General features: G+C 47.5%; 2 protein-coding genes across 20 annotated transcripts in view; one reads left to right on the plus strand and one right to left on the minus strand.

Annotated features, from left to right (window-relative positions):
* Window positions 1-6,866, minus strand: part of EARS2 (glutamyl-tRNA synthetase 2, mitochondrial) — a 40,777-nt gene extending 33,911 nt beyond the window's left edge. For all 15 annotated transcript variants that reach the window (XR_013524730.1, XR_004731769.3, XR_004731768.3 and 12 more), the window contains exons 1-2: window positions 6,721-6,866; window positions 1,555-1,710 (exon numbers count right to left, since the gene is read on the minus strand). Coding sequence is in view for 5 of the 15 variants with exons in the window: in XM_017978811.4 (XP_017834300.2) it covers window positions 1,555-1,710; window positions 6,721-6,859 (295 nt within the window). In the remaining 10 variants the exon portion in view is untranslated. The remainder of the gene's footprint in view (window positions 1-1,554; window positions 1,711-6,720) is intronic.
* Window positions 6,867-7,221: 355 nt separating this feature from the next.
* On the plus strand, window positions 7,222-23,710 carry UBFD1 (ubiquitin family domain containing 1). 5 transcript variants are annotated; one of them, XR_004731772.3, is made up of 8 exons: window positions 7,222-7,284; window positions 7,473-7,802; window positions 9,011-9,219; window positions 12,039-12,104; window positions 12,532-12,637; window positions 14,099-14,169; window positions 16,981-17,063; window positions 19,807-23,710. XR_004731772.3 is itself a non-coding variant. In XM_035267193.3 (7 exons), the coding sequence occupies exons 1-7, from the start codon at window positions 7,260-7,262 to the stop codon at window positions 19,915-19,917; spliced, it is 930 nt and encodes a 309-aa protein (XP_035123084.2). In that variant the 5' UTR covers window positions 7,222-7,259; the 3' UTR covers window positions 19,918-23,710. The 5 variants fall into 5 exon arrangements, 3 of the variants coding, with proteins under 3 accessions (XP_035123084.2, XP_078201027.1, XP_035123085.2); XR_013524731.1 differs by having other exon boundaries at window positions 14,099-14,149; XM_035267193.3 differs by lacking the exon at window positions 14,099-14,169.
* The last annotated feature ends 1,578 nt before the right edge of the window (window positions 23,711-25,288 follow it).

Here is a 25,288-nt window from a genome sequence, read left to right on the forward strand (position 1 = left end):
TGTTTGAACCACTGCTCTCCAGCCTGGGCAACAGAGCAAGACCTTGTTTTTTTTTTTTTAAAAAAGTATGACAGTGGCGTGATCTTAGCTCACTGCAACCTCTGTCTCCTGGGTTCAAGCTATTCTCGTGCTTGAGCCTCCCAATAGTTGAAACTACAGGCACATGATACCATGCCAGCTAATTTTTGTACTTTTAGTAGAGATGGGGTTTTGCCATGTTGGCCAGGCTGGTTTCAAACTCCTGGCCTCAAGCGATCCACACGTACTGGCCTCCCAAAGTGCTAAGATTACAGGCATGAGCCACTGCACCTGGCCAAGGGCAGGGTCTTTGTTAAATATCTCTAGCACCTGGAATGGTGCCTGGATTACAGTAACTGGTCTTGTATAGAATCCTTTATTCAGCAAACCTCAACTGAACACCTGCTAAAGCCTTCTACAATAAAAGACAGATATGAAATCATTTTCTACTCTTTAGGAACCCAGAGTCTAGGGAATAATTTACCTGAGATTAGAACATACACCTCAAAACAGTCTTGGGATTTTTCATTTTTTTTTTCCAATCTCTAGTCTAGCAGTCTTGATATTTTTCCTTGGGGATTTGATTTCCCTTTTCCTAGTCACACCTGTCCATATAGGTAGACAGCTGTCAACCCAGGAAAAAGCACACTCCTCTTTGTTCTCCCTGACCTTAGCTGTCCTCAGGATTAAACTTCCCACAAGATCAACTTCAGAAGCTGTACATGTTTTGTGTGGCTTATACAATGTGGTTAAAAGAAAATCTGGGCCCGGATTTAATAATGGTAAGTATTCAGCCAGAAAAACTGGATTTCTGGCTCCTCTTGGAACTCAGAAGATTGGACAAGCTGGGCCAGCATTCCCGCATGGGCACAAGGAGCCAGAGCTCAGAGGCGCTCCCTCCTCTGGATGAGGTGTGGTTTCCTAGCTCAGCACAGGCCCAGCTCCTCCAGTTCCCACTTGGCCTGTGTTTCCTGCCTGGCCCCTGAAGGGAATGAACTTGACATTCTGCAGTGAAAACAAGAATCTCAAAACAGCCTTGGCAGTAGCCGACACCTATAATCTCAGCTCTTTGGGAGACTGAGGGCTGGGGGATTGCTTGAGACCAGCAGTTTGAGAACAGCTTGGGCAACACAGTGAGACCTCATCTCTACAAAGAAAATTAAAAACTAAAAATTAGCCACGTGTGCTGGTGCATACCTATAGTCCCAGCTACTCGGAAGTCTAAGGTGGGAGGATCACTTAAGCCCAGGTCAAGGCTACACTGAGCTATGATTGTGCCAGTGAACTCTAGCCTGGGTAACAGAATGAGACCCTGATTCTTAAAAAAAATAAAAAAATAAAGAACCAGTCTTGGAGCTGTGTTTCGGAGAGCTTCAGCATTTTTTCGGGTGGCATCTGCCACCCCAGGCAGCACAAATGTAGCCGTTTCTCCAGGAACTCCTCATTTCCCACCCTGGGTTCCATGAGAAGATCCAGTCTCCTTTTCCTGCTTCCTGTTCCTTCCCTGCAGAAAAATCCTTTCTCTGCCAGGCTCACCTGCCCATTCCAGCATGTCCTCAATATTCTCTGCTGCCCCCGGCACAAGGCGAGTCTGATCTGTGTCCTCCAGCCTCAGGATGAAGCTCCCCTGGTACTTCTTGGCAAAGATGTAGTTGTACAGGGCAGTGCGGAGGCCACCCAGGTGCAAGAAGCCTAGAGAAGAGAACAGCTCAGGTAAGACAGGGAAGGTGAGCTAAAAGGCCTCAGCGAGGGGCAAGTAAGCACCGCTGTGACAGAACGCTGCAATGTCAAAGACCAGCAGGATGCAGTGGCTCATGCCTGTATTCCTACCATTTTGGGAGGCCAAGGCGGCAGGATCACTTGAGCCCAAGAGGTTTTTGTATTTTTTTAAGACAGAGTCTTGCTCTGTTGCCCAGGCTGGAGTGCAGTGGCGCGATCTTGGCTCACTGCAACCTCTGCCTCTTGGGTTCACGCAATTGTCATGCCTAGCCTCCTGAGTAGCTGGGACTACAGATGCGTGCCAACACACCCAGCTAATGTTTGTACTTTTGGTAGAGACAGGTGTTGGCCAGGCTGGTCTTGAACTCCTGGCCTCAAGTGATCCCCTAGCCTCGGCCTCCCAAAGTGCTGGGATTACAGGCATGAGCCACTACACTCGGTCAATTTTTTTGTATTTTCAGTAGAGATAGGATTTTGCCATGTTGGTCAGGCTGGTCTTGAACTCCTGACCTCAATTGATCCATCTGCCTTGGCTTCCCAAAGTGCTGAGATTACAAGTGTGAGCCACTGCACCTGGCCTGAGTTTGAGATCGGCCAGGGCAATGTGGCGAGACCTTATCTCTGCAAAAAATATAAAAATTTAGCTGGGCATGGTGGCACATGCCTGTGGTCTTAGCTACTGAGGTGGGAAGAGAACCTGAGCCTGGGGGAACTAAGGCTACAGTGAGCCATGATCACACCTCTGCACTCCAGGCTGGGTAGCAGAGTGAGACTGTCTAAAGAAAAAAAAAATTTTTTTTTTAATTTTTTTCAAAGATTAAGAACTAGCTACCCCTATGCCCTCCCTCTAGACACATTTAATCCCTCATCCTGAAAGTAGAAGACCACCCAGGATTTGGAGCATGTCATTTTATTAAAAGGCTCTAATTCTCTCCAACTGCATCCACCACTCTATTTTGATATTTTTCTCAAGGCCAAGCAAGTTTCATCTGAAGAAGCAGCAGAGGGTTATTCATTGAAGCCATATCATGTACATTTAACTTACAGAAAGTCAATGATGTTTGCTGGGAAAAGAATTAATTACAAACAAACTACAAATTTAAAATACTGTACAATCACACCGTGGGCCAGGTGCAGTGACTCACATATGTAATCCCCGCACTTTCGGAGGCAGAGGCAGGAGGATACTTGAGTCTGTAAGTTTGAGACCAGCCTGGGCAACATAGTGAGATCCTGTCTCTATTAAGAAATAAATCACATATTTTTACTTTTTTTAAAAGAAAATTTATTTTTAAAATTTGAGATGGGGGGTCTCACTGTTGCGCAGGCAGAGGCTGGAGTGCAATGGCGCAGCCAACGGCTCACTGCAGCCCCAATCTCCCAGGCTCAATCAGTCCTCCCACATCAGCTTCCCAGGTAGCTGGAACTACAAGTGTATACCACCACACCTGGGTAATACTGTATTCTCTTTTTGTAGCGCCAAGGTCTCACTATGTTGCCCAGGCTGGTCTCAAACTCCACTCCTGGGCTCAAGCAATCCTTCCACCTCAGCCTCCTAAAGTCCTGGGATTACCGGCATGAGCCACCATGTCTTGCCAAGATTTTCACCTTAAATGCTGGCTTTCAACACTAACCCAAAGTAGCGTTGGAGTCCACCATCTTTCTCTTCATCAGTTTAAACTCCTAAGATTTTACTTTTTCATCATTCCTGCCTGAAAACTGAAAGCTAACAGTACCTCTTACCCTACCTTCTTTGGACCAGCCCACAACCCTGTTACAATGAGCTCATCTGTATTTACAGGTACAAGAGGCAGCACAAGAGAGGAAACGCTCTTCTGGAGCCAGGCTGACCCTGCTTCAACACTGGTGTGTATAACCTTCGGGCAGTTACTGCAAGGCTACCAGAAAACCAGTGAGGTTCAGTGGCACTGGATCCCAAGAGTCCCTGAGACAGAAGAGGGACCCAGCTGCTAAAAACAAGGCCTCTTGGCTGGGCGCGGGGGCTCACGCCTGTGTAATCCCAACACTTTGGGAGGCTGAGGCAGGCGGATCACTAGGTGAAAACCCCATCTCTAATAAAAATACAAAAATTAGCTGTGCGTGGTGGCAGGTGCCTGTAATCCAAGCTACTGGGGAGGCTGAGGCTAAGGCAGGAAAATCACTGGAACCAGCACCCAGGAGGCAGAGGCTGAAGTGAGCAGAGATGGCACCACTGCATTTTAGCCTAGGATACAGAGCGAGACGCTGTCTCAAAAAGAAAAAGAAAAAGAAAAAAAAAAAGGCCTCTTACATCAAGTACACTGGGATTCAAATTGTGCATCCACCATTTATTAGTTGCTACCCCTTGGGAAGGAACTCTGCTTACCTTTTATGAGCTTCTACTTTCTCATCTGTCAGAGGGATTAAGAGCAAAAAACTTGGAATCTTCCTTATTATAGGGTTGCTCTGAGAGCTAAACGCTGATCAAAGTAAACCCGCAATTAATTTCAGCTACTGTAATGATCTGTGCCTGACAATTCTTTTACGTGTTTATAATCAAAAGCCTTTCCCATATGGTCTTTTCCTGCAAACGAGTGGGAAATGAAAATTATAATTGTCATAACAGAGGCTGGTAAGTGCTTTCTGTGTGTATTAGACCTTGCTAAATGGTTCAGCTGCATGAGCTTAACCCCATGAGACAGATACTATTATTGGCCCTGTGTTGACAAGTGGTAAAACTGAGGCTCAGATTCATTAAATAATTTGCACATCTAGGCCACCATGCATGGTGGCTTACACTTGTAATCTCAGCACTTTTGGGGGCCGAGGCAGGTGGATCACTTGAACTCAGGAGTTTGAGAAAAGCCTGGGCAACATGGCAAAACCCCATCTCTACAATAAAGTACAAAAATTAGCTGGGCGTAGTCACAGTCTGTAGTCCTAGCTACTCGGGAGGCTGACGTGGGAGGTTCCTTGACAGAGCCAGAAACCTTCTCAAAATAATAATCATAACAATGATAACGATAATAATAATAATTTGCACATCTAGTAAGTTACACATCTAACAAGTGACGAAGACAGAAATTTGGATCCAGGCAGTTCCAGGCCTTGGCATTCTACTGCTTTTCAAAGCAAAGTGTACAATCCAGTGCTGATTTGAAAACGGTTGTCAGTTCACAATCAACTACAGAAACTCACAGTAAAAGTTTAGAAACTTTTGTTGTTGTTTTGCAATGGAGTCTCACTCTGTTGCCCAGGCTGGAGTGCAGTGGCACTATCTTGGCTTACTGCAACCTCTGCCTCCTGGTTCAAGAGATTCTCGAGTGTCAGCCTCCTAAGTAGCTGGGATTACAGGCCTGTGCCACATGCCCGGCTAAATTTTGTATTTAGTAGAGACGGGGTTTCGTCATGTCGGCCAGGCTGTGGAAACTTACATAGCAATCTGACAGAATGATTTTTACCTCTGCTAAACCAAATAGAGTGATTGGTTTGTATTTCGGATGTTTTCAAAATTTTTTCTCTAGTCATTAATTTATATTAATTTATGCAAATATTGATACATAATTGTTGGAAATTAAAAACCAGCACTGCTACTGCAGATGGTTTGAAAAGCACTGCTGACCAGGTGCGGTGGCTCACCCCTATAATCCCAGCACTTTGGAAGACCAAGTTGGGTGGATCACAAGGCCAGGAGATCCAGACCATCCTGGCCAACATGGTAAAACCCCATCTCTACTAAAAATACAAAAATTAGCAGGGCATGGTGACATGCACGTGTAGTCCCAGCTACTAGGGAGGCTGAGGCAGGAGAAGCCCTTGAACCCAGGAAGCAGAGGTTACAGTGAACCAAGATCGCACTGCACTCCAGCCTGGGGACAGAGCGGGACTCCATCTCAACAACAACAACAACAACAACAAAAAGCACTGCTCTATACTACACTGCCTGCCAGAAAGATCCTATCACATACAGCTGGGATCTGGCCACAAAGATTCTTGCATGTTCACCCTGGGATTTCGGATGAGAGGAATACCCAGTGTAGAAAAGGCAGAAGGTAGCCTTACTGGTGGGAAGCTCCTGACAAGATCTCCAACAGGATATACAACGGGCCTCTGTCACCCTGTAGCTTGCTAAGTTCCCAATAACAATAGCACAGTGCCTTGGTACCTGCGATTTACTCTACCCAGAAGGTTCCTTCTTTGAGATGGAGTTTCACCCTTGTTGCCCAGGCTAGAGGGCAATGGTGTGATCTTAGCTCACTACAACCTCCACCTCCCAGGTTCAAGCGATTCTCTGCTTCAGCCTCCCAAGTATCCGGGAGTACAGGTGTGTGCCATCAAGCCCGGCGAATTTTACATTTTTACTAGAGACGGGGTTTCATTATGTTGGATTGGTCTCAAATGATCCACCCGCCTCGGCCTCCCAAAGGGCTTGGATTACAGGCGTGAGCTACCTCGCCTGGTCTCCACAAGATTCCTTCTTATAGGCTTCACAAAGCTGGCTCCTTCCTGTCATTTGGATCTCAGCTCAAAATACCTGCTCAGTAAGGCCTTCTGGAGCATCTTTCCTAAACCCGTCTCCTATCCTGCTTCATTTCCCGCACGGCACATGTGACTCTAAAATTATTTATTTTTATAGGTGTCCGCAGCAGCCACTGGGCTGCAGGCTTCTTGAGAGCAGGGCCCCTACCTTTCTCAATGGTTACTGTATCCCAGCGTCTACAACACCTGGCACACAGTTTGTCGTCAATGTACATGTATGGAATGCATGGAAAAAAAGATGGAAAGAGATGGGATGGCACAAAAAACACAAAGAAACCCCTGCCAATTTAAATTATTTCCGACCCTGCACCTCAGTTTCCGCCTCTGTAGAATGGGCTCCCGCTACCTTAATCCTTCTCCGCCCGCCCACTCTGACACCACCGGAAAGGATTCTTTCGGGAACTTTCGGGGGGCGGAGACGGGACAGAGGACCGTGGCCTGCAGCATCACGTTCGCCAAGGTTACCTGTGGGGCTGGGAGCGAACCGCACTCGCACCGCAACCCCGGTATCAGTGCCCAAGCTGGCCTCACGCCGTCCCACGGGGCGGCCTGAGGCCGCCAAGGGCCTCCAGTGTTGCAACAGTCTCTTCAGGAGCGCCGCCATGTGGGGTGGAATCGCACACGTGGGCTTCTCCCTGCGTCACTTCCGTGGACTCCTTCCAGCCAATCGGCCTCCGCCACAGCCAGCGCAGCCCTGCCCCTTAAAGTCACAGGCCTCATAGCGCGAAATCCCCGCCCCCCTGAACGGCTGCGGCCGCACTCGGCCACCAGGGGGCAGAGCCCAGCGAAAGGGCGATTTCCCGGACCCGCCCCCTTCGGCTTGGGAAAGCTAAAGCGTGGCAGAGGCCTGGCTGGGGAAGCGGAGGAGGCGGGTCTCCATAGAAACCTCCACCTGTTTCCGGCCGGGCTGCAAGCTATTAGGGGCTGCTGCGGGGGCCAATCTCAGTCAGCTCGCCTCTTCCCAGCGGCCTCTGCGGGAGCGGTGGGTGTTGTACACAATCATCATGGCGGCGGCCGGGGCCCCGGATGGTGAGTGCGGCGAGGGTGGCGAGTGGCGGGCGCCCGGCCCGGGCCGAGGTTGCCGGCGCTCCTCGAGAGGATGCGGCCCGGCTCGGGAGGGAGAAGCGCGGCTCGGGAGCGGAGGTCCGGTAGCGTCCGGGCAGCGTCCGTTCCGTGGCCCAGCCCGCGGCGAGCGTCCACCCCTAACCCCTTTGCAGGCATGGAGGAACCTGGCATGGACACGGAGGCCGAGACCGTGGCGACCGAGGCGCCCGCGCGGTCCCTCAACTGCGTGGAGGCCGAAGCCGCGGCGGGGATGGCGGCCGAGGACTCTGGCGCCGCGCGAGACAACCTGCAGCCGGCCCCGGCCCAGCCCCCTGGGGACCCTGTGGCCCAGGCCTCGGTCAGCAACGGCGAAGACGCAGGCGGCGGCGCGGGCAAGGAGCTGGTGGACCTGAAGATCATCTGGAACAAGACCAAGCACGACGTGAAGGTCCCCTTGGACAGCACAGGCTCCGAACTGAAACAGAAGATCCACTCGATTACAGGTAATTTCTGCGGCGCTGGCGCTGACAGCCTTTCCCACCCCGCCTCCTGATGGCCCTTGCACCGTGCTAGGCACTTGGTGGCTTTCTTTGCATCAGGTGCTCCCATCCTCACAACAGTCTTCTGAAACATACCTGGATGCTTATTACTCAGCTGGGGAAGAGACTCAAGTTTATAGAGCTAGTAAGTTGTAGAGCTGGGATTCAAGCCCAAGTCTGACGTTTAGGCCTTAGTTTCTCACTATCGTTTCTCTAACATTTCTAATTTAAAAATCACCTAAGCCACTTGTTTTACAGCTTCCGGGCCCTTTCCCAGGAGATTCTGATTCAGTGGGTCTGGAATGTAGCCAGGAATTTATTTTTGTCAAATATCTTGGGTAATTCTCCTAAGCGAAGTTTAGGAAACGCTGCTATTGACTTTGATGCTGGTTCTTCACAGTTGATACTGTTCTTAATTTTACCTTCTTTATAGTGCTTTCACGTCTGAATTTTTTTTTTTTTTTGAGACTGAGTCTCACTGTCGTCCAAGCTGGAGTGCACTGACACGATCTCAGCTCACTTCAACCTCCGCCTCCCAGGTTCAAGCGATTCTCCTGCCTCAGCCTCCCAAGTAGCTGTTATTACAGGCACCTGCCAACCTGCCGGGCTAGTTTTTAAGTTTAGACGGGGGTTTCACTATGTTGGCCAGGCTGGTCTTGAACTCCTGACCTCAGGTGATCCGTTCACCTCTGCCTCCCAAAGAGCTAGGATTACAGGCTTGAGCCACCACTCCTGGCACTGAAATTTATTGTTTTAAGGCTTCCTACATGTAGCCCTGTAAGCTCCATTAAGGACAGGAGTTTTATCCCTATTGGCTTCTGTAGCTCTGATGTCTGTGGATTCTCAATATTTGAATGATCTGATTGAGGAACAACTTGGAAAGAATGAGAGCTAATATTTATTGAACAGTTACTGAATCATAGGCACCATACTAAATGCCTCACGTTTGTCCTGTCTTAATCCTTAAAACAAGTCTATACAGAAGGACTTACTTTCATAAATCTTATCAAGTTCTACAAACTGAGGTTCCGAGGTTGTATATCGCCCAAGTTTACAAAACTAATAGGTGGTGGAGTCAGTATTCACTTTCTGGTCTGTTACCAAAGAGCTGTGTAGGGTCCATGCATTTTTCCTTCCTTCCTTTCACTGTCTACCTTCTACCTTTTCCCAAGGTCTCCCGCCTGCCATGCAGAAAGTCATGTATAAGGGACTCGTCCCCGAGGATAAGACATTGAGAGAAATCAAAGTGACCAGTGGGGCCAAGATCATGGTGGTTGGCTCCACCATCAATGATGTTTTAGCAGTAAACACACCCAAAGATGCTGTGCAGCAGGATGCAAAGGCCGAAGAGAACAAGAAGGAGCCTCTCTGCAGGCAGAAAGTGAGTCCATCTTGTGCTTCTTGGTCCTGAGAAATTTGAGGCTTTGTCCTCTCAAGCCTTGGCTGGTTATATTCTCCCTAGAATAAGCTCCTTTTTGGACAGGGCCCATGATGGAAATTTATGGCAGCAGTTGGGTGCCGCAGAGTGGAGGTGACAGCTACCTGAGATTTGCAACTTTGTCTCATCTGGCGGGTCAGTGTGTCTCAAGTCTACCTACTTTAGGATAAGACCTTGGTAAAGGGAGGCTTCAGACCAGGTGTTAAAAGGAATCAGACATGGGTTTCTCTCTCCTTTTAGTGCTGGAGGAAAAACCAGTACTCATTTTGTACAAGTGCTTACATTTGGCTTTTTGGTTTGTGGCTTTCCCCAAGTCCACAGGCCTGGCTAGGCACGGGAATCAACAACAGCTCCTGAAGGTGTCTCTAAAACTGATCCTTTCAGGAAGCTGAATGAAGCCGAGTAAGAAGACAACTACACTTACTTATTTTTTTGTCCTGATCTGTGAAATAGGGTCTTGATTATTCACATTCTCTGTTCTTTTGTATCAAGAGAGCCTGCCTTGTCTTGGGCTCATCATAGCCATTAAAATTCTTTTATGTAATGAGGAAAAATAAGATGATTTTGCTCTACAAGGAACAGGTTGTAAGAATCATCATTTATTGTCTTTTTACCTGGCAAATCCCACTGATTGCTGTGTAGCCTCCTGATCATTCCTAGTCTTCCAAGGAAAATAGGTGTTCTCAAATGTGTCTGGAGTAGAGTAATAGATCAGCTTGAATCAACATCAGTTTTATTGACCATAGGCACTAAGATGTATGACCAACAATAAGAGGATGGCACCGTTTGTATGACAGATCGATAATCCCCCATGTGTGCTTCCAAAACCCCAAAGGAGTCTAAAACTAAAAGTGTTTTTATTTAAAAAAAAAAAAAAAAAATTTTTTTTTTTTGAGATGGAGTTTTTCATTCTTGTTGCCCAGGCTGGAGTGCAGTGGCACCGTCTTGCCTCACTGCAACCTCTGCCTCCCAGGTTCAAGCAATTCTTCTGCCTCAGCCTCCCAAGTAGCTGGGATTACAGGCATGCCCAGCCATGCCCAGCTAATTTTGTATTTTCAGTAGAGGCAGGGCTTCACCATGTTGGTCAGGCAGGTCTCTAACTCCTAACCTTGGGTGATCCACCCGCCTTGGCCTCCCAAAGTGCAGGGATTACAGGTGTGAGGCACTGTTCTTGGCCATGTTTTTATAAATTTAACAGCAAAACCTGACCAGAATTAGTGTGAATTTTCCTCTTTGGTGATAAGGTACTGCCCTGGACCGCACAGAGAAGATTGTGTTATAAATTTTAAAACAATATTACCTTTGTAAAACTCCTAAAACTCTTAGGTTTAAAACTCTAGGGTTTGAGATAAGGGGTTGTAGAACTATTTTAATTATCTCAAAGGTGTCGATTTGGAGACTTCACCCCCACATATGGGTTGTTATGTCTTAAAACCGATTGAGTTCATTCTCTCATTCCTGTTGTCCTCTCCCACGTGTATGGAATAGTGAAATGCGAGCGTGTCAGGAGTGGTCCCACTGGTCACACCCTTGGAGCATAGCATGCCTCCTAAATACAGGTTTTGAGTTACTAATGGTAGCTTAACAGGCCTAGAACTGTTCTCCACAATACAGGAAATCTTGTTCAAAAGGTGTGACTCGAATTATACTTCCAGCCCATGCTGCTGTGTTTCATTGAGGCCAATTATGAGGCATCACATGACTTAATGAGAGGGATATAGTCCCTTGGCTTTTTATCAGCTTGTTAAGGGGTCTGGGGCTGATGTCTGGAGTGACTATTTGCTAGCAGTCTGGCAGTACTGAGTTTATTCCTCCCAGAGGGATTCTGCCATGCCAGTGAGGATTTGGGCTGGCTTATGGCTACCTGGTGCTTACATTTGATTAAATTTTTACCTTCTATCCATTCATTGCCCCATAGTTCCAGCTTTACTAAGCAGTGGCTGTGCCTATAAGGCCACAGATGGAGAAGAAAGAAGACTCAGGCATTTGGGCCAGGCAGGAGAGCTGTTTAAGGGGCCCTGAACTTGGAATCCTTAAAGAGCTGCCTCAGAGTTCTTGGGACAGGCGGGAGGGAGGAGTTTAGAGGCTTCTTAATGTCAGGTTATAGAGTAATTTGCATTTCTGACTGAAAGGTGGCTCTTACAAGTTCCTGTTTAGCTGGAGTTAAGGGTAGTGCAGTGGGTAAAATGTCTGTGATGGGCTGGGTCTCCATTTGTTGAAGAGCTGCTCCTTCTAGGCAGTTAGACCAATTATCAACATTAGTGTTCTCTGGGAGTTTAAGTTGAAACAGGTAGGTGCCTTTTTTTTTTTTTTTTGCTAGGAGAGCAACACCCTTTATGGCTCTCTTTAGCTGGATCGTTTAATTATTTCAGGGGTGAATTTTTTTTTTTTTGACGGGAGAAGGGCAATCTGGAAATCCCATTTACTCTAGAACTTTGATATCTAATATGGTAGGTAGCTACATGTGCCTGGTTAAAATGAAATGAAATGAAGAATTCAGTTCCTTAGTCATACTAGCCACATTTCAAGTGCATAATGGTCACAGTAGCAGACAGTGGCTCGCACAGGTACAGAACATATTCATCTCCCCAGAAAGTTTTTCGGGACAGCAATGTTCTGTAGTTTTAAAGGATCCCTGGTCTGTCGTCATTAAAAGCTTTTGAGCCAAAACACTAAGGCTTTCTTTATCCTTTGTTTCAAAGGAATAGTATACAACTAAACGTAGTCAGCTGTTTCATTTCATTCTCTTTTCTGACTTACAGCAACACAGGAAAGTGTTGGATAAAGGAAAACCTGAAGATGTGATGCCATCTGTTAAGGGTGCCCAGGTAAAGCAGATGTCTTTGCGAGCATTCTGAAAATGAGCCAGTCCCGCCTTTTAACTTGAGGTTCCTCCAATCCTGTCCCTTCTCTTTTTTCGAGACAGAGTCTTGCTCTGCCGCCCAGGCTGGGGTGCAATGTGGTGATCTTGGTTCACTGCAACCTCCACCTCCCAGGTTCAAGTGATTCTCATGCCTCAGCCTCCCGAGTAGCTGGGATTACAGGTGCGCACCACCACACCTGGCTAATTTTTGTATTTTTAGTAGAGATGGGGTTTTACCATGTTGCCCAGGCTAGTCGAACTCCTGACCTCAAGTGATCCACCCGCTTTGGCCTCCCAATGTGCTGGGATTACAGGCATGAGCCACCATGCCTGGTCCCTTCTGTTTTCTTCAGACCATCCCTCTGTCTCTTACCATGCTCTTGTGCTTTCAGGAGCGCCTGCCAACGGTACCCCTGTCCGGCATGTACAATAAGTCCGGAGGAAAAGTGAGACTTACCTTTAAGCTAGAACAAGACCAACTGTGGATTGGCACTAAAGGTATGTTCTTCCTTGCCTCCTTGCTGGCCTGCTGCCTGCCTCTGGCACCCAGCAGCACTCACATTGTGGAGTGCGATTCCACCCCTCCTTCTGAAACCTCTCTCTACACTGTGCTTTGTGTGCTTCTGGCTTTTTTTTTTTCTTTATAAATAGAGATGGGGGTTTCTCCATGTTGGTCAGGCTGGTCTCGAACTCCCAACCTCAGGTGATCTGCCCGCCTTGGCCTCCCAAAGTCCTGGGATGACAGGCGTGAGCCACCACACCCGGCTGCTTCTGGCTTTTAAATTCGCTTTTAGACGCTCGCCTTTTGTTTGGACCCTTTTCCCTTATTGTTTTTAGTCTGATCTCAGGGCTGATCCACCAAACATTGGCTCTTCAGTTGCACTCAAATTCAGAGGCCCCAAACATGGCCCAAGGGCCAAATCTGGTCCACAGACAAGGCTTTTGTGGGATGACACACAATCTATAAAAATTGGAAGATTTTACTTAATCTGTTTTTTGTTTTGTTTTTGTTTTTGTTTTGGCTTCTCTTGAAAAATCAAATGATCTGGCCCTTTGGGGCCTGCATTCTCACATGGCATCAACCCACTAGAGCTGAGTAGTAGTTTCCAGTGGGCCATGCTACAGTCCTCACAGTCCCGTTTGTCTTAGAAGTAGCCAGCTTTGTTCATTCGTCACCTGCCTGGCCCCTGTAGGTCAGAGTTTGACCCTATAGTGGGTGAAGTTTTCCTAACCGCTGCCTAGGAACCTGCGTCTCCCTCCCCTCCTGGTTGCCCTCTGCCTGCCCCCCACCCTAGCCTGTGCACGGTGTCTGGATCAGCCTTACTGTTTGCTGGGAAGTGTCTCTGACTGTCCTCCCTCTCCCCTCCCCCAGATGCTTACAAAGTCTTTTCCTTTACACTGCAGAACTGTCTGTCCCTTTCGTTGCTACACTGTTGCGCCAGTTAAGGTTCCCAAGCATCTTTAAACCTGGTCTGTTCAAAGCAAGTTACCCTATTGCACTGCCCCATCTATGTTTTCTTCTGTCCTGCCCATCTTGCCTACTGCTTTTTGTCATGGGTACCCGTGCTCAGTTGGCTCTTTAAGAACACGTTCCAGTGCCTAACCATAGCATTCAGTGTTCTCAACACTGGGCCTTAGTTTACATTTTGGTTCCAGCTTCCGGCCTGTTTGCCCTGTGGTCCCCTGTGTATTTCAGCCGCATCTCTCTGTGAAACTCCCAGTGTGCTTTGCACAGCTCCTTGTCTTTGCTCATGCTGTGCCCTTACCTGGAATGCCTTCTTCCCATTCCTTGTTTTTAATAAAGTCATCCAAGGCCCTACTTAAATGTCCTCTCCAAATTAAGCCTTCCTTGGTTCTCCCCCCACCCTCCAAATGACTTGCCGCCGCTTCTGTTCATAGAGCGCTTCATTTATATACCCAGAGCACTCATTACTCTCTGACTTGTCTGTCCCCTGTTAGATTCCTGGAGGGAACCGAACATGCCTAAATCACCTGTTTGTGGCCAGCACTGTAGGTATTCAGTGTTCGAGGTAAATGCTAAAGAGAAGTATAGGGGGTCCCATCATCTGAGGTTCATTGGTCTCAGGGACAGGCCATTTAGTGAGACTCCACTTAAAATGGGACCCGTTTTATGGAGAATAATCGGGGCGGGGTGGTGGGGAGAGAGATTTTTTAAACATCTGAAACCCAAAAATCAATATTCAACCCTATACTGATTCTTAAAGTGAACAAAAATTGAAATGCCAAAAACGCTTTTCTATCAATTTTACGATAACTTGCTGTTTTCTTCATTTCACATTCAACTCTAACTGCATGGGCAAAGCAAGTTTTGCAGAATATCTGAGCGTTCCCCCCAGTTTTTGCAAGGGCCTTTGAACCCTCAGCTGGACGATTCTCTTCTGCAGATCCTGTCCCATCTCCTACCTTGTCAGTATTTAGCTACCCAGCCTCTGTTGACTTTGCAGGTGATTTTGCTTAGTTCTGTCTCATCGCATTCACTTGCTGAAGTGCATAGACTTCCTGCCTCCTGCTGGACTTCTACTTTTGCTTGTGGACAGCCTTATTTGAAGGCAGTTGCTAAGGCTGATCTGGAAAGACCCTGCCATGAGGATAGGTGCAGGCAGAGAGGTCTGGATGGGAACTAAGTCTGGAAGTGCTCACTGGTTCCTCGGGGATATATTTTTGTGTCAGGAACTTGTATAGGGAACACATTATAACTGCAAGAACTGATAGAACAAGAACCTCCTGACCCTGTAATGGAGGTTTTCTTTTTACTAGTAGGAGCAGCGCCTTCTTGCTTTGGCCTGAAGGCAGAGCTCTAGAAGAAGCTCAGTATGTTAGGGCTTCTGAGCCCTTGAAAGCCTCGTTACTCACCAGCCTTGTTGAGGAGCATGGCCCTGAGCTATTCATGTCTTCCAGGGTTGATCAAAACTGAGATTTTCATTCCCACCCAGAGCACTGTACCTCTGGAGCCCAAGGGGCAGGCACTCTTCCCAGTTGCCCAGGAGTCCTGTCATCTGAGTGTCATAAGCACTCATAGGAGGACAGCTTGTTCTGGGAGTTGGCTACTATAGCCACTGGCTTCATCTTTCTGCTGGCAAGAAGAAGAGGCTATGGAATGACCATCCTAGCAGCGAGTTGGCCTCTCCATGGGGCGCTTGGCTGAGTAAGTGACCCTTAAGGGCTGCTACTCTTGACTAAACTCTCCTAGCTTGTGTAGGAGGAGGCAGTACTAACAGCTTCAAAAGAATGAGAACAAGCTCCAGGCAGGAAATGTGAAGCCGCTAGGGGAGAGCCTGTGCTCTGCTCGTAGGAAAGTTGAATCTGGCTGGTGGTCTGATGTCGTGGCAGGAGTGTGGGTCCAGAAATGCCCAATTTTCAGACTTTTCAAGAGAAGCCAGAAATCTGTTAGCTATCTTTGTGTGAAATCTCCAGGCATTTCAGGATGAAAGATGTTTTACAAGTTTCTATCTTAAAGACCACTGCTGCCCCGGTCCTGCTTTGTGGACCGCTGTTGTAGCGCCACTAAAAGTCCAAACCTAACGAACGTCTTCAGGTCCCTCTTCCCCAGCCCCCATTTTTGAGACTGGGGCCCACAGAACTGAAGTAAAATGTCTTAAGTCCCCAGCTAGACCAGAACGCTGGTCTCTGAATTCCCAGTCTGTTTGGCCAGTTTATCTATTTTAGATTCTGCCTTTCCAGATTTTTCCTCCTGCTAAGGCTGCACGTTTTTTTCTACTCGGTTTAGCTGTTTGCTGAGCCTCCGCACCCCATCCCTGAGGTGTGTGCTGCTCCAGGATGGTCATGTCCTGTTGTGCAGGTGCACCACAGCCCTGACCTCACCCAGTCCCGCTTCACTTGGCTCATTTGCAGCAGTCCCATCTCCAGGCATCCCTTGCTGCCCCCTCTCTCTTCCCTGCCATCCTCCTTAAACTTGCCTCAATGTCTTCTGACCCCATGTGATCAGTGGTATCTCAAGTGTTAACGCAAGGTTATGAATATTTTACAGAGTTCTCCTAAAAGTGTGAATATGGAGGTGGGAGGACCCGGGGAGGGAGGTTGGGGAAGGGAGCAGGGTCATGATATAGAATCTAGCCCTAAAGCCCAGGTACTCCCCTTCTCTTGTGAGAGCCACAGAGGAACATGTTGCCTCTCCCTCTAAGGCCTCTTGACTCTCCCTACTGCCTAACACCTTAGCCAGTGCTGGGCTTGCATAAGGTTACAAAGGAATTTCTTGGATATTTATTTTATTTTACTTTTTATTTTTTGAGACAGAGTTTTGCTCTTTCACCCAGGCTGGAGTGAAGTGGTATGATCTGGGCTCACTGCAACCTCTGCACCCTGGGTTCAAGCAATTCTTCTGCTTCAGTCTCCTAAGTAGCTGGGATTACAGGCACCTGCCACCACACCTGGCTAAGTTTTTCTATTTTTAGTAGAGATGGGGTTTCACCATGTTGGCCAGGCTGTTCTAGAACTCCTGATCTCAGGTGTCCACCCACCTTGGCCTCCCAAAGTGCTAGGATTACAGGCATGAGCCACCATGCCTATCTTTCTTGGATATTTATTAACCATCAAACTTTAAAAAATAATCCTGGGGAAAACACATCTCTGCCCTCAGAGACCTTTACCATTGCCAAACCCTGTTTCCCACTTGCTCCTACGGAGTTCCCAGCTCACACACAGGGCCCTAGGTATGCTGGTCAGAAGACCCTGTCCTGTTGTCCCCAGAGGGCATGGGACCAGTCAGTCCCACAGCCACCAGCCCTGACGAGGGACTGCTGAGTCAGGGGAGTTAGAACAGGAGGGCCTTTGAATAATCACTGTAATCCCTCTCAACTTAGAGCGGACTGAGAAATTGCCCATGGGCTCCATAAAAAATGTGGTCAGTGAACCTATCGAAGGACATGAAGACTACCACATGATGGTAAGTAGCACTGGCTGAGTCCAGCCCCTCGCTAGACTCCTGCTTCACCTGGCAGGGAACAGTTTCAACTGAGCTTGTTTCATGGAAGAAAACGTAGTCTCCAGAAGATGCACTGTTTTAAGACCCTCATGTTTTCTTCATCTACTTAGACCTTAATCCATGGCCTCTATTCCTAGTTCTGTTTCTTCTGCACCACCTCCCCCCACACCTTTCATCAGTTTAAAGGGGATGTGTCTTCTCTTACCTCTTAGAAAAGTCTCTTTTGCCTCCCTCTTGCAATGTGTTGTTTTTAGACCAGGAAAATAAATAAAAAGAGGAGGAATGGTTTGTGGAATTTCATTAAGAGTTTTGTCTTGCATATAAAACAAAACCTGCCCCTAGCCTTGGTGTTGGTGAGGGCTCCAGACAGCCTGTTTTCTGTAATAATGATGCCGCTCTTCCCAGGCACAGTGGTTGAGGGCCTCGTGGGGAGGACAGGCTCTCCCGAGCATCTGTTCTGCAGAGGCTACTCTGCAGAGAGACAGAATGTTTCGAGGCCATCTACAAGTGTGCAGAACAAAGCAAAAAATTTATTCATCCGATAAAATGAGCAGCTTAGGCAAAGTTTCCAGAATTTTCCCAGCACTCTTTGCAGGGGCCACATTGGCAACAAAGTTGATTCTGCAGTTACCATTCAGACCTGGCCTGAGCAGCTGTGGTGTGAGGGCAGGGCCTCCTGCCGTTGTTCATTCCAGGAGGCGGGCCTTTCAGTGTGCGTTCTATAGGGATGAAGCCACATTGGCCCCATCCCAGGGAGGAGGAGGAACTAGTGGCTTTACCTGTGGGTTAGGGGGTACCAAGTTAGATATGTTGGAAGATTTTCTTACTATAGAAAAAATGAAAGGGGCTTAAAGTATGGTGGGGAAGGGAGGCAGCCCTGTCCCTGTCCTGCCCAGTGCTGCTAGCAAGGCGGTAGCTGGGAGTGCAGGCCCTAGGCTGCAGGGCTCCTGGGGTTTTGCCTTCTGAAAGTGATGATGACATCACTGGGGCTTCTCTCAGGCCCCCTGGCAGCTCTTCCACCCCTAGTCTCTCTGCAGTCTTTATTACAAGGATTGCAGACAGATTGGTTTGGCCTGCTCAGTTATTTTTTTCTGTTTTAATAGTTGGACTTGAATGTTTTTAACTGGGCCCCACCACTCCTTTTTGAGTAATTTGTGTTGCCAGTCGCACCCTGTGGGATTTGAAAGCAGCCTGGAGGTACGGAGTCCAAGGAAGCTGAGTAGACTGTTTTGGACATGGGTGTGGATGGGTAATGACTTAGTATTTCACTGAAATGTTCATTTCTCCAGTCATTTCTGGCAGAGGATAGTTCTAATTAGCCCCCTTCTCTTATCCAAACACCTTTACCTTTGTCTTTTTGTGCAGATGACATTTCTCTAGCTACATTAATGTGTCATCATTCACAGTTGGAAAACTGGCTGTGCTTTTTCATTTTTTAGAGAAATGTTTTTAAAATACAGAAAAGAGGCTGGGTGCAGTGGCTCACGCCTGTAATCCTAGCACTTTGGGAGGCCAAGGGGATGAATCACTTGAGGTCAGGAGTTCGAGACCAGCCTGGCCAACATGGTGAAACCCCATCTCTACTAAAAATACAATAATTAGCTGGCCAAGGTGGCACATGCCTGTAGTCCCAGCTACTTGGGAAGCTAAGGCAGGAGAATCGCTTGAATGCGCGAGGCGGAGGTTGCAGTGAACTGAGATTGCACTGCTGCACTCCATCCTGGGCAACAGAGCGAGACTTAGGTCAGAAAAAATAAAATACAGAAAAGGTCAGAGAATAACAACTGTCACAAACTCACATATCCATCACTGAGAAGTGGCAATTATCAATATTTTATAGCTTGATTTAATTTTTTTTAAATAAAAGAAATAGTTTCTTCACAGCAATGATGGCCCCACTGTCTTCCCCTTCCCCCATTACCATTGTCACGTTTCATATGTGTCCTTCCCATTTATTCATTCATTTAGTTTCTTTTATTTATCCATGACAAGATGGAGTGTTGTTTCGTGCTTCCAGTTTTTGTAAATGGTATCGTGGTATATGTATTGTTCCACAACTTATCTTTGGTTCAACATAAGAATCTGTCATTTTTCTCTTTAAATTCCTCTAATTGTTGAAAGAAAAAAAAATCTGTCCGAGATCCATATGGACCCAGTTGATACCTCTTTAAAAAGAACCCCAGTATTGGTGTGACTAGGCCTTGTCACTTTGAATTATGCATTCCTTTACTGATAAATATGTAGGTTGTTTCCAGGTTTTTGTGGTTTCAGGCAGTGCCACAATGAACACCTGTTTTCTTGAGCATGTGTGACAGGTTTTCTAGGGCAGTGGTTTTCAAACGTGGTCCCTGCATGGGTAGTGTTGCATCACCTGGGAGCTTGCTAGTTTCTCAGGCCCCACCCGAGACCTCCGTAAATTAGTAACTTCTGGCAGGGGTGGCGGTGCTGATCCGTGTTCCCAGCAAGCCGTCTGAATAGCTCTAATGCTCACTCAGGTTTGAGAACCGCTGCTTTAGGGTTGGCTCTGCGTAACCCTCACCCTGCCTGTTTTTGTTTTTGGTTAGGAGAATGCTCCCTATGTGCAAAGTTTTGGTTTTTCTTCCCTTTTCAATTAACTCACATCCCAACCCTCCCCCATTTTTGTTCTGCCTGCTCGATCTCCCGACCTCTGAAGTACCACTTGGTTTTCCTTTTTCCTTTCCAGGCGTTTCAGTTGGGCCCCACGGAAGCATCTTACTACTGGGTGTACTGGGTTCCAACTCAATATGTGGATGCAATCAAAGACACTGTGCTGGGGAAATGGCAGTATTTTTGAAAGCACTTTCACCTCTGGCCCAGGAGACTGACCCAAAGTGAAGGACATTGCCGGGAGAGGCCTGCAGCATCCCTGGATTTCAGAGTTCTGGAACTTTGTTCACAAAAAATCTATTCAATCTAAGGTGATGTGGTGACTGAAGCCAGAGGTGATGTACTTTCACCATTAGCTTAATTTTAACTTAAAATTACCAGTTCCCTTTCTTGCAGTCAGCTTCATACCATTTTTAAAGTCCATACGATGGAAATCAATAAATCTGAATTCCAAACATGTTGTGTGGAATACTCTTAAGTGTGTTTGAGAGTAGATCTGCCAATTATATTGACAAGGGAATGATCAAAAGCTTTTTTTTTTTTTTTTTTTTTTAGCAGTTTCAATTGAAATATTTTCATACATCTTTGGTTGCAAACATTTGGACTGCATTGTGATTAGTTGGGGTTTTTTTGCCCTTTTTTGTATAAAATTGTATGCAAAATGCGGGGGGGTTAGTAAGCCATATATTTCTGTACATTGATTCAGAATTAATTCTTTCCCTTTTTAATTCTCTTGCTTCCTTGATTTGAGTTTTTGTTTTAAGAACCCAAAGATATCAGTTCCTCTTTTAGTACCTCATCGATGCTTCCTCTCCTGGGCTCCCTCCCGCCGTGCTGCTGCTGCCTGTGAACGCACGGTGGGAGAGGAAGAGCTGCTCGGTCTTGGGCAGGGAGCTCTCACACTTGCTGTGGTGTTCGTTAAGCAGCAGAGTATCTCCCAGTGACTCCTGTCTAAACGTCTTGCCCTTTGGGCTCCGACCTCCAAGGAGTTCCATTGCTGGTTGGATGATTGTCTGCACCCTCACTGAGCTGGGCCTAGAGGCCCAGCCCGGCATGGTTGTGCCTGGGCTGTGCCCCTCAAAAACCCCAGCTCCCAGGCAGACAGAGGCCTCTTCCAGGAGGAGCCAGGTAGGAGATAGACTATACAGCCATATAGCTGCAGATCCAGATAACCTTCTTTATTTGGAAGTTTTCAAGAAATTCTTAAGCAGTCCAAGGATGATTTCAATTACACTTCTCCATTGGGTCCTTCTGCTCATCCATTCAGTTCAAGTGTCCTTTATCCCAGATTCAGAGACGCTGCCTTTCTGGAGAAGACGACATCTGACCCCAGCAGGTTGGCCATTGTTAGTGAACAACAAAATGGGATAAATTGCTTTCATGATTAGCTCACCCTCTTCTGGCTTTAGCCCTTCTGTTCTTTGTACACGTGAACTTCTGTCATCTCTTTCTGGCTTGGTTGCCTCTGACAGGAGGGAAAGTCTCTTGGTAAATGATCTCCTTTGTGCTGTTTGCTGTTTCTCTGCTGCCGTCTTTGCAGTTCTCCTCTCACTGGTTGCAGGCTCTCATAGTAAGGTTTGGCGAGAAATGTTCCAAATGTCACATTTTGAATTCTAGGCTGTCACCCCTCATTCTGTGAAGCGTATTAGCATGTGTTCGCCCAAGGTGACTATTCCTTGTGAGCCAGTTGATAATTCTACGCCCTTCCCTTCTAAGCCGTAGTTCAGGAATCCAGCCCACATAACCAGACTCTTGCTTTCCATGGTGTAGTCAATGCCAAGTGATGCATCTAGGCAGGAAAATCTACTCTCTGCTTTTTTGGGGGCAATTAGTACATTTGTGAAGTGCAGCATCCAAGAAACTGCCTGTTTTCCATCCCTTGAAAAAGGAGCGATCATTGCAGCTTTTCTGTCCTTGTCGGCCTGCAGTTCCTGGGGAAAAGAGTGTGTCTGAGCTACTTGTCCAAGTTTCTGTCTGCAGGTGACAGGCTTCAAGGGAAATGAGATGCATTAAGTAGAACATCATCACGGGTCAGACACTGCCCCTTTTGTTTGCCAATGCCTCAGTCCTAGAGACTTGCCCTGACAGTGCCACACGCCTCCTTTTGATCTCTCAGAGCAGGCGGCTCCATCCCCAGACTGGCCTGGCTGCTCTGTGACGCCCTTCCACCTGCTCCCCTTTATTGCCCTGTTCTTGTGGCTCACTGGGCCACTTGGCCTCCCTTCTTGCCAGTGACAGCGAGCGTTCCATCATCTCCCCGCTCCCCAGGGGCCAACTGCTTCTCACTCAGGCTGGTGTCATTTCAAGAGGACCAAAGCCTGCGTGAGCCTTTTTATTTTCAGTAAAATGGTGCTTTTTTCCTTACTTTGAGATACTATATATAAATAATAATGTAAATGACAGCTTTTCGTACGGAGCTGTTTGAGTATTGCTTTACAGAGCTCACTAAATCAGCTTCAACAATCTTGAGCTCTGTGGCTCCTCACCCTGTCCTCATGGAAGACCTTGCTGGAAGCTCTCGGAGAGCAGACCTACCACCAGAAGCCACTGGGAGAAGTGTTTGCGATCCGTATCTGGGCCACAGTAGTTTTCACTGTTTACTCAGTTCTGTGAGCAGTCTCTTCATATATTTCTTATAGTCCAGAGTGTACTGACTAAATCTGTGTAAGCAAATTGAAATACTCTTTCTCTTAGGTAGCGTCACAGGGTTTTTTTTTCCTCAGGATAATTTCTATACAATTTCCTCACTGTCAGAGAGGACTGGATCTTTCCCTCACTGTGGCAGGGGGCATGCAGGTGGATAAAGGAAGAGCTGGTTTCCAGAGAGTGACTGTAACAGCGCTGAGTCAAAGCTAGAGATGGGGGTGGTGGCTGTCTCTTACACATTGGACACCTCTCGGAGCCTCCTCAGGGGCTTCTTTCTCTTCTGGGATCTGTCCGGTGATCCTCCCTCGGGTTCTGGCTCACAGACATCATCATGCCTTTCTTTCTTTTCCTGAGGCGACTTGGCAGAAGAACGTGACCCTGTGAGCCAGGTCTTCATCAGCTCTGCTTCAGATCACAGAACGTAGACAGACTCGCGAGTTGCTGGAACTCTTTGGTATTAAGTGTTTGAATCTATAATGGGCCTTTTGCAAGTAGCGTTAGCTCTTTTTAATTGAAGTTGAACTGAGCTAAGGATGCACTTTCTTGTGGACATAGAAGGGGCCCGCATGAGGCTCTGAGTAGGCTCCTTAGTTGCTGCTTTACCTGATGAGGGCCAAAGAGATAAACTCTGCCTCGTTGCCATGTCTCAGAAAAGTTGCCATATTTCACCCAGAAGGGGCTCGTTTTCCTCTTACTCTTACTTTAACCATGTGCCTGGAGGAGCCGTTCTGGGCTCTTGTACTTCCCCAGCCTTTCTTTGCCAGGGGCAGAGAAGGGAAAGGGGGTAGACTGAGTGTGCCAAGGGCCGTGCAAGGGCAGGCTTGCTTTTCACCCGTCTGCTGAGGGAACCCTTTCCTCTCGCTCCTTGCCTCTGTTCACACTTGTTGTCTTGGAAAAGGATGGTCCCTTTGTCTTAAGGCTTTGTGATAAAGTCATCTCCAGTTAGGATCGGCACCTGTTTCCTTCATAATAGTGCCTGGCAGCCTTTCTGAAGTTACAGGTGGTCGGGAGCCCTCTCAGATGCAGAACATCTGGTAGATTGACCTGCCAGGCTGGGTGGTTCTACTGCTTTCTCAATTTCTAAGAACCTTTTTTTTCCTTAAAGAGTTCTGCAGAATTATTTGACAATATATGTGAGTACTCTGTTTCCTTGTGGTGTACACTCTGTTCTGGTTTCTGTTTTTAAATCAAATGCCTGTTTGGGAGGAGATGAACGTATTTAGTCTATTAGATTTGCGCTGCTGGATTTTTTTTTAAAGTGTAACCTTGACTAGCTGTCTTATTGTTTATCCTGTAAGATTAGTCTATCGATTAAAGTTTGATAATTAACTGTGTCTCTTTTTCCTTCCAATTCTTCAAGCGCCTAATTCACACTGGGGATTAACCAACATTTGGGATTGGGGCCAAAGCCATTTCTTTGCTAGTTGTCTTATTTGGCTTTAAGTATATCCAAATTTATTCTCTGCTGAAACAGCTGACATTGACTCTGTAGTGGTGGAGGTGACCGGGGTGGCAGTGAGCCACACTCTTTCCTGCTATAGCGGCATGGTCTGCTCCTTGGTCGGCCCTGGCCTCTCCACATGTTGGAGGGGAAGCTGCCTCCCTGTACTCACACCTCCTGACCAGTGCCTTGGGCAACCCCACCTGGCCATTTAGCCTTCGAGGACATGTTTTCTAAAACACTGAGATGAGAGCTACAGATTTAGCCACAAGCTACAAAGATCCAGGAGCCAGGGAGGAGAAAAATCTGTTACCAAAAAATGGGCCGGGCTCAGTAGTTTACCCCTGTAATCCCAGCACTTCGGACGTCAAGGTGGGAGGATCACTTGAGCCCAAGAGTTTGAGACCAGCCTGGGCAATGTAGAAATATAGCCCCATCTCCACAAAAAATACAAATATTATCCAGGTGTGGTGGCTCTTCGGGATGCTAAAGTAGGAGGGTTGCTTCAGCCCAAGAGGTCAAGGCTGCAGTGACCATGACTGTGCCACTACACTTCAGCTTGGAGGACAGGGCAAGACTGTTTAATTTAAAAAAAAAAAAAGGACTAGGTATGGCTAGGTCCACCCCTGTAATCCCAGCACTTTGGGAGGCCGAGGCAGGTGAATCATTGAGGCCAGGAGTTTGAGGCCAGCCTGGCCAATGTGGTGGAACCCAACCTCTACTAGAAAATATAAAAATTAGGTTAGGTATGGTGTCAGGTGCCTGTAGTCCCAGCTACTTGGGAGGCTGAGGCTCGAATCGCTTGAACCCCAGAAGCAGAGGCTGCAGTGAGCCAAGATCATGTCACTGCACTCCAGCCTCGGTGGCATAGCAAGACCCTGTCTCAAAAAGGCGGGGGGAGCTAAAACAGGTCTATGAAGAGTGTGGAGAGTGATGGAGTTTGTCACAGCCGGTTTCACTTCCTCCTGGCGGCGGAGGAGGTAGCTCTTCACTTTTTCCCAGTATCTCATAATCCTGAAACAACACTGCTGGATGCATAGGGATCTGACTCCTGTGTGGGAGAGGGGAGCAGTGGGATTATGTCATGTGCTGTATGTTGGCTGATACTCACCTAGAGACTCTGCTGTCTGCAATCAGGGTACTTCTTGGCTGGGTGTGGCAGCTCACACCTATAATCCCAACACTTTGGGAGGCTGAGGCAGGCAGAACACAAGGTCAGGAGTTTGAGACCACCCTGGCCAACATGGCAAAACCCTGTCTCTACTAAAAATACAAAAATTAGCTGGGCGTGGTGGCAGGCGCCTGTAATCCCAGCTACTCAGGAGGCTGAGGCAGGATAACTACTTGTACCCCGGAGGCGGAGGTTTCAGTGAACCGAGACAGCGCCCTGCGTGCCAGCCTGGGCGACAGAGCAAGACTCCGTCTCAAAAAAAAAAAGAGGATAGTTCTGTATTTTATCCCAATTCTGAAC

Source organism: Callithrix jacchus, chromosome 12, assembly GCF_049354715.1.
Source record: "Callithrix jacchus isolate 240 chromosome 12, calJac240_pri, whole genome shotgun sequence".
NCBI lineage: Eukaryota > Metazoa > Chordata > Mammalia > Primates > Cebidae > Callithrix > Callithrix jacchus.